The sequence below is a fragment of the Xiphophorus couchianus genome, chromosome 9, assembly GCF_001444195.1.
Source record: "Xiphophorus couchianus chromosome 9, X_couchianus-1.0, whole genome shotgun sequence".
Lineage (NCBI taxonomy): Eukaryota > Metazoa > Chordata > Actinopteri > Cyprinodontiformes > Poeciliidae > Xiphophorus > Xiphophorus couchianus.
In genome coordinates, this window is record NC_040236.1 from 23,500,865 (window position 1) to 23,509,533 (window position 8,669).

At 39.7% G+C, this 8,669-nt stretch overlaps 1 protein-coding gene across 1 annotated transcript in view; it reads right to left on the reverse strand.

The window, feature by feature from the left end:
- crocc2 (ciliary rootlet coiled-coil, rootletin family member 2) overlaps positions 1-8,669 on the reverse strand; it is a 28,516-nt gene that overhangs the window by 19,767 nt on the left and 80 nt on the right. The window contains 10 exon segments of the mRNA XM_028027222.1: positions 603-833; positions 909-1,055; positions 1,154-1,298; positions 3,157-3,339; positions 3,537-3,736; positions 3,815-3,943; positions 5,499-5,588; positions 5,764-5,860; positions 7,672-7,869; positions 8,542-8,669. Coding sequence (XP_027883023.1) covers positions 603-833; positions 909-1,055; positions 1,154-1,298; positions 3,157-3,339; positions 3,537-3,736; positions 3,815-3,943; positions 5,499-5,588; positions 5,764-5,860; positions 7,672-7,869; positions 8,542-8,669 — 1,548 coding nt within the window.

Below are 8,669 nucleotides of genomic sequence, written 5' to 3' on the forward strand. Positions count from 1 at the left end.
TATGGATGAGAGTAGCAGCCAGTGAGGAGATGAAACACAAGCATAGTACTCTAGAGGCCACACAGGGCTTGTTTTATTTAAGGTTGATTTATTTTTTGCAGATAGGTTTCCTAAAAATGTTTGGATGGAATTTGTCAAATTGTTTAAACACTAACTGGGGATCAACAGCTCCAGGTATTACATTTAGAACAGATAATAAATCAGGAAGGCATTCTTTTCATTCTTTGCAGGACGAAATGGCGAGAATGTTATTTAGGAAGAATGGGAATACTTAAGGTGTTAATTCATCGGTGCTTTCGGAAGACCTCTGCTGGGTATTGAATGTCTATCTATTTATCTTTTCCAGTTCACATTTGTTCCTGAGTATCCTGTGGCTGTAATCTCCCAAGTCACTCGTAAAGCACAGCAGAAGAGCTCCAAAGAAAACTCTACAAAATTAGAAAATAATAATAATAATTAAAAAAAACGCTGTATGAGCTCCTATACATTTTAGTGTAACAAAAACAAGCTGCGTGAATGTGATGAAAGCTATTAATAACGTAAGCACAGTTCTCCCAGGTGGTGGGAGCAAGGAGGGGTGTGAATGACCAACAAGCCCTGACCTCCGATTGCTTCTTCAGGGCCTCGGCTCTCTCTCTGTGCAGGAGGCTCAGTTCCGCTTCCAGCTTCTGGCAGAGCTCTTGCAGTAGAATGTGGGAACTTTCAAAGGCTTGTTTTTCAGCAAGCAAGTTCATCATCTCCTTCTGCGCTCGCGCCGCGTCCTCTCTGGCTGCTGCTCGCTTCCCTTCAGCTTCACATCTGCGTTCGCTGAGCTCCGTTTTCTCACCTTCCATCTGAAAGAGATGGAAATTTCGCTTTGTTCGCTCTGCCGCTCATCGATATATTTGCGAAAATCCACAGAGACTGACCTGAAGAACAATGCGATTAAGCTCCACCTTGTCTTTGGCGAGACCTTCGCTAAGAGCAGCCAGTTTAATGAGAGAATCTTTAAGGGTAGAATGCTGACCCTGCAGTTTGATCAGCAGGCTCTCCTGTGCAGCACTGTGACACTCCATCTGTGGAGTCAATCATTATTACAACAGTCGCGCAAACTTCCAAGAGCCACAAATATATCGAAGGTAAGCATTGCGCTCTCACTGGCAGAACAGTTTACCTTGCTTAGAGCCAAAGAAAGGCTGGCTTTGTCATCCTCCAGCATCTCCTTCTGCAGAGTAATTTGATCCAGAGATTCCTTCACTGCAATCAGTTCCCTCCGCAGATCAGAGTATTTGCTCTCAAGATCCTCTAAAGCTCTTTCCCTGAAATATAAAATATATCAAAATGTAATTCTCACACTATTTTTTTTGTCAGACTCCTGATCATGTAAACTTTTCTGTGGTCTTCCATTTTTCCTCCTTTCAGCTCCACAGTCTGATATATCAGCGGTCCAGATGAGGGTAGTAACTAGTTGTATTTACTCGGATACAGTTACTTGAGTAGTTTTTGGAGAGAAAATCTACTTTTGTGAGTATTTTTTTCAACTTTGTACTTCATACTTTTACTTGAGTAATTTTATTATGAATATTAAGTATCACTACTCTAATTAGAGTAAAATTTCTGGATACACTAACCATTGTGAGTAACTTCACTGAATGAAGAACAAGCTTGTTTTAACCAAAATATTCACCACACCTGCAGTTGTTGTTAAAGGTTTCATAAGATTTATTTATGAAGAAATTGATTTGGAAAATTTTTCTTTTGCCTGATTTTGTAATTATATAATTTATATAAATTATTTTCATTTTGGTCTTTAAAATACCAACTCTAACCTTACATTTTGGTTCATCTGATGATGTAATTTTTAAATATTAAATAATTTATGTTTTCATCAGCTACTCAGTACTTGAGTTACCTTTTTACCAAATACGTTTTTTATTCTTGAGAAATTTCTAGGACAACTGCGTCTTACTTATACTTGAGTAAAAAACATGTTGAAGTAGTTATACTTTTCCTAAGTCTTTGGTTATTCTACTTAATCTCTGCTGCTATCCATCCTCTAAACTCAAAAATTTGAAGTTTACTGATAATGAATTTCATGGGACTGCAGTCGAGAATAACTGAGAAAATTTTCTGCAACAGTGGAAAGATCACAGATCATCAAGAATAATGCACCAGGCTTATATTTTCTAGCTTTTCTAGACACTCAGACACTTTGAGCACCTAGAACACTACCAATAAGGCAACACTAGTGGGACACAAAGGATTCTTGTTCTTCTTCTCGAAACCAGTTTCAAGCTGCATATTGCCACCTACCATAGAGGGGCGTAGTGTGTCTTTTTACATTGTGTCGATGGAACAAATTAGACACAAACTACACAAACACTGTCAACAAAACAATGAAAGCCTTTAGAGCAATGAGGTGAAGTAGAAAGTTTGATTTTAATTTCAAAATGTAATGAACTTTTTTAGGTTTTCCAAAAACAAATTCTACTCAAGTAAAGTACAAATTCTCACGAACAGTACATAAGTACTAAATTAACTTCATTACTTCATTACTTCATTCTGATCCCGTCTGTTTTAAACCCATTTTCAACAACTGGTTTCCATATCCATCTCTCCAATTTTCATCCTGTCCTCATGTGCCTTTTGTTTCACTCCATTTCCTCAACCTGTCCTCTTTTCTTTCTCACTTTCCTTCATTCGTCAGCTTTTGAACATACTCCTCCCATCTTCTCAACACTGTCCTCACCTCTTAATGCACTTTCATCACCATCCTTAATCATTAACTTGCAGCATGTCCTTTTCAACTCAATCTCTCTCATCTTGCTAATTGATACAAGTCTTTTCCAGCTTGCTTTGTTTCCAGCAACTCCCAAAATCCCAAAACCTTGAAATATCTCCACCTAAGAAAATTGAGAAATCGTGTTGCCTTATGCCAAACTCTTGTATTTATTTCATTACAAATCTTCGGATAATCTAACATTTCTTAAGCTACATCATGAAAATACTGTAGGAGAAAGGCTACCTTTTAGTAGGAGCGTTTCTATAAAAATCATTTAGAATTTCAATTTTCTGACATGTGCTAGCGATCTGAGTTTTAACAACATGACGCGTGAAATCAATTGGGCTTGACAGGATGTTTGTTATGCAAAGGTCATTGTTTGAACTCGAATGTACCCTCTGCGGGCTTCTGCGTGCTGGCGTGACAGCTGCGTTTCCAGGTCCTCCCTCTGCTGCCTCAGGAGGTCTCGTTGTCTCTGGAGGTCCAGTGACGAACTCCTCAGTACATCCAGCTCCGCTCGCTGGGAGTCCACCTCCTGCTGCAGCCCGGAACGCAGCTTCTCCAGCCTCCCTCTCTCACTGTGGGACACACAGAATGAAGGAGGCAGAGAAAAACAAAAGAATGAAGTAATCCGGGGTCACAGAGGACAAGATTAAGATATATGTCTTTTTGCAAAGCTGTATAATATGCGAACATTAGTTGGGGTCTTTTTCTTGCAAATACTCATGGAATCCTGTGGGTAATAAAAAGGAAAAGCTGCTTTATAAAAATTTACCTGGAGAGGAGCTCCAATGTGCAGAGACTTTGGTTACTTTCTTTGAGGCTTTCCTCTAGAGCTTTTTCAGTCTCCTGATGTCTTTCTTGCATTTCCTGGATCATCTGCTCCAACTCAGTCCTCTCATCATTCTTCTCCTGAAGTTGCTCTTTAAATGTGTCCACCTGCTCCAGAGCTTTTGTCAAACGGGCATGCACCTCCTGTGTTTGTATGTGAATGACTCATCATTAGTAAGAAGGATTGACACAACATTTTTATAGAGCAGGAATTTGTGATACCTGAGATTCTTTCAGATGCTTAGAAAGTACATTCTGTACAGCTATGAGAGTGCTGTTTCCTGACGGAAACTTGCCACGGGGAAGTGAGGTGGACATACTTTCAGAGTCAGAGTTCTCACCCTGAACCAACTAGAAATTTAGAAGAATAAAAAAAAGATGTTACAAAAAACCAATCTTTTTTTAGAAAAAAAAATTGAATCAATGTTAATGTCTGCGTTCACACAGCAGGTAAATTAGTTTTTCTTTCCCTTATGTCACCTATGGGAGGCCATAAAAGGGAAAGATCGACCCATTTCCAGTCTCCAATCAGTGTCACTTCCATATGTGGTACTAATTTGTATATATGTCTGGTTGTTTCCAAAGTGAAGAGGCGTGTTCGACTTTTACATCATTGTTGTGAGACAATGAGAAAATGGTGATGATGAAATTACAAAAGAAGTCTGTGTTACTTCTTTGCATCATATTGGTAGGTAAATGAAGTTACAGGTATATATGAACCATGGCTGCGAGACCAACAAAAAGAAAGTATATCCAACATTCTTGACCAATGTGCAAGAGAAATGTATACCAACAAAATCACTGCTGTCAGGATCGACCCGTATGAGATAGATAATGGAGATATGTCCGACGATGTGGACAAGCTGCCTCCGATCGCCAACTCTGACATAATTCACTCGGGCGACTGTGGCTCTATGGTAGAGTAGTCGTCTTGCGATCGGAAGGTTGTAGGTTCGATTCCAGCTTCCTCCTGCCACATGTCGATGTGCCTCTGGGCACGGCACTTAACCCCAAATTGCCTACCGATCTGCGTATCGGTGTATAAATGTGTGTGTGTTTGTGAGTGCGACTGGGTGGATGTGACTCTAGTGTAAAGCGCTTTGAGTGGTCAAAATGACTGGAAAAGCGCTATATAAGTTCAGTCCATTTACCATTTACTAAGTGAACACAAAAGAGTGCATATACCTTGGAGGAGCTTCATGACCTGAAATCTATGGACGCATGCAATCAGTGTTTCAACAGCTTTTTAAACGATGCCTGAACTCTTGTTCATAACAAGGTTCTGATTATCAGCAGAGTAAGTACATCTAGCAACACACACGTAGGCCACATGTCTGTCTTAGCCTAAAGAAGGTAGTTTGTCAGTGACTACTACAGAAAATATATATACTTAACTTAGCATTACACATAGGTGGGTAGAATACTCAAAAATTGAAATTGAGTGATAATTGTAATGTACTTATATTTTTTATAGGTTGGGTAGGAAATAGGCAAAAGTTAGTTCTAACTTTGTGGCTGTTTATTGTTGTAATACCAACTCCGTAGCAACTGCCTACCAAGATGGCCGTCAGTTACAAAGTTCATGGAAGTGTGAAGTAACATGAGAACTGTGAAGCTTCCGTTGTTTTGTTATTAACTTGTGACAATACTGTCGGCTCCCACTGCTGAATAAACTTTAAAATTGATCCATAAACAGCTCTGTCTATCAATACTTCCATAAAAATGAGCTGATGTAAGACATAGACGTTCTTCTGCATATGTTGATCCCTTTGTGAACATAAACTGTTCATACAAAAGTCTTGTTGCGTTCATTGTATGTATGAACAAGGAAAAAAAATCAGCAAAAAATTGGAACTGAGAGTCTAGAACTGCTGTGTGCACATAGCCTATGCCATTTTGTACTGACCTGATGTATTTGGTATAAAATGTGCTGCAGGCCTTGAACCTCAGTGTGAACTACTGCCATCTCTGCTCTATCCTCTGCTTTCATCATCTCCTAAGGAGGAAAGCATTTAGGTTAGATAAGTAACATGCATGGGGCAAGTCTGACATTCCCCAGATTGCAGCCCTCTAGACTAGGAAGTTGTGGAGTTTATCAAGCCTGCAGTACAGACTCAAGCCAATTTTAGCCCTTATTACTGCCCGTGTATTTGCCTCCTCCAGAGTCCTACCATCTTCTCCAGACTCACACGCATGGTGTGAAAGCTTGCATCCTTCTCACTGTTCTGGTTCTGGAAGTGGTTCAAGGTATCCGACAGCTCCAAGATTCTAATTGATCATTATACAAAGGAGACACATACAAATAAATATAAAACACACACACAGACCCCCCCCAACACACACACACACATCTCCTCAAACACTGTACAAATTCAAAGATTGGCATGTTGTCCTCCTATAATACCATCAACACTATCAAATTCTGCACCTGAAATTGTAGAGTTCACAAAGACCTTTGATGATCATATCAAAAGCAGCTTAGATCTGAGATGTAAAGACACCAATATTCTTAGTTGTCTTCTATTTGAAATGTTCAGGAGGGAAAAAAGGTCTGGAACATCACAAGCTAGAAGGAATAAAGTCTGCAGATGACTGTTACGTTTTCAGAATATATTCAATGCAAGACCTTCATGTTCTACAAACTCTATTTCTAACACAGTTATTTAATTAGTACCTTAAACTGATATAAAATGCAGTTTCGATGAAGAAGATGATCTTCGATGATCCTCTTTATGCAATTAAAAAAAAATCTTAAAATTGAGTCTGGTAACACATTCAAGTTGGAATACAGGCACATCTGCCATACATACTAAAGACACTACCCTTTTTTTTAGTTTTTTTAGTATACACTTTTATGACATCTTTCTGCTGTAAATACAAAAGTATTCACATCTCTACCAGCTTTACCTATTAAGTGGGAGAAATGTTTTTCCCATTCTTACTCCCAAAATAGCTCAAGCTAAGTCAGAATGGATCTAGAGGGAATAAGTCACATCGGTTTAAAAATTGCCTCTGATTTTCAACAGAACTCTTCAAGAATTGTCATGCATTTATCTCCATCAACTCTGGCCAGAGTACCTAGCCATGCTGAAGAAAATGATTCCCACAGCATGCTGCTTCCACCACCATGCTTCACTGTGGGGATGGAGGGTCCAGAATGTTGACCCCTCCAAGGTTAAGATCTGGACATACTTATCCATGTCCTTGAGTTGCTTGGGACTTGCAGAGACCTTGACGATGAAAAGTTTGGGCTTGTAACCCGATAAAGTGAAAATGGTCAACTGAAAATAAAAACACGAAGCTAAAAAAAGAATATGTATCTTTTTACTCGCTACTGTATCTTTGAAATTCCACAGACATGCACCATCATACATTCTCTACTTAGTACCTGATTACAGCAGAGGATGTTTCCTCTCTTTGATGAACGAAGCACAACTCAAAGAACAATGCATGTATCTGACAAAAGCAGATGGACTCCTGCGACCACAAACTTTATGTAAAATGTCTTCATTCAACTGAAACCACTTTGTGCACAAAAAGCTTTAATTTCTAGGTGACCTTCTTGAGCAACAATTTCAGGTTACGTTTCTGGACGTGGTGGGTAACTGTTAAGAGACCATGTTTTACCAAGTTACTCCTAATCCCACGTGGCTACATGCATCCCTGTGGAATGACAGATTCTCATACATTCTCACACTGGACTGCCTGAAACCTGAAGATTACACACATTCAACAACGGTTTCCAGCTACGGCCTTATGATGCTGAGTTTTTCCTCATACTCCCTAAATTTTTCTCCGACATTACATCAAAGCTTTTAACAAACCTTGGACGAGCTGTGACCCATCCTTCCTTGGAAAGACTGAGTTTGTAGATTAAGCAGGATTGGTAAATAATAGTACCGAAAAAGATTTGATTTGTGTTTGTGTCTGTTAAAGACTCAAACAGATGAGCAAATTACAGATTCCTGTTTCTACATTTTAAAGAATATTCTAGAATTTCTGGGCTTTTGAAAGTTATTAAGTGCAATGTAACTGCTTTGAAGAAATACGGCTACGTAGAAAGACTGTTACGGCTTTACCTGGAGTTTAGTTCAACTTTCTCTGCATCCCAGGAAACCTGAAGCTGCATGGTCTCCTTCAGCTTGTCCTTCAGCTGCATCTCCAGTGCTGACTTCTCCGATCCACTCTTTTGTGGTATTCTGGTCTCCAAGTTCTGGCATGTAGCATGCAGCAGTTGACTAACAGCAGCACACTCACCTCGCATATCAGACAGAGTCCTATTCAAAAGAGTCATATGATTATGAACATATGAAAACTGTTGAACTGTTGAATTGATGTACTGCAAAAACTAATTCTAACCAGGTATGTTTGGTCTAGTTTCTAGAGCAAATGTTTTGGTACACTTGAGATAAGACAAAACTAAATTGCAAGTAACCTTTCTGCAAAATATAGGAGCAATTTTGTATTTGCAAAAGGAACCAGACATAAACACTTAAAATGTAGTGTTTTTGCAGTGCCAGGACAAATGAGCTAAAAATTTATGAGCCAGAATGTCAATTTAATTAATTTCTTTTTCAGGGTAATTTTGAACTGTTGTAAATCATCTGATGAGAAACAGCTACTATAATGACCAACTATTATTAAAGCTAAACACTGTTCTGAAGACATAATATAGTAGTTAAATGCTAAGGGGCTTTCAAGGGTTTAAGAGTTCACATTCTCTTCTGATAGACGATTTTTACAGTGAATAACGACACTGAGCCATCTGTACCAGTTGAGGAAAGAATAAGCGGCGGGGGTGGGGTGAACGCTCACCCTGATGACCTGCTCTGCTTTGATCCTTTGATCAGAGATGCTGTTGCAGTCGTGAGAGTGAAACATAGACGAGGTGGGGGCTCTTTGCATACCCAAAAATTGCTGAAGAATTTCTGGCTCCGCGCCCCACTCACCTGTCAGTGAAAATCTTTAGGTGGGTGAAAGTGCTCCGCAGGGAGGCGGCCTGGCGCCACAGCGCCCTGACGCGAGCCTGCTCACGACTCGACCGGGAGGTGTACGTCTGCAGACACAACGCCGGGGT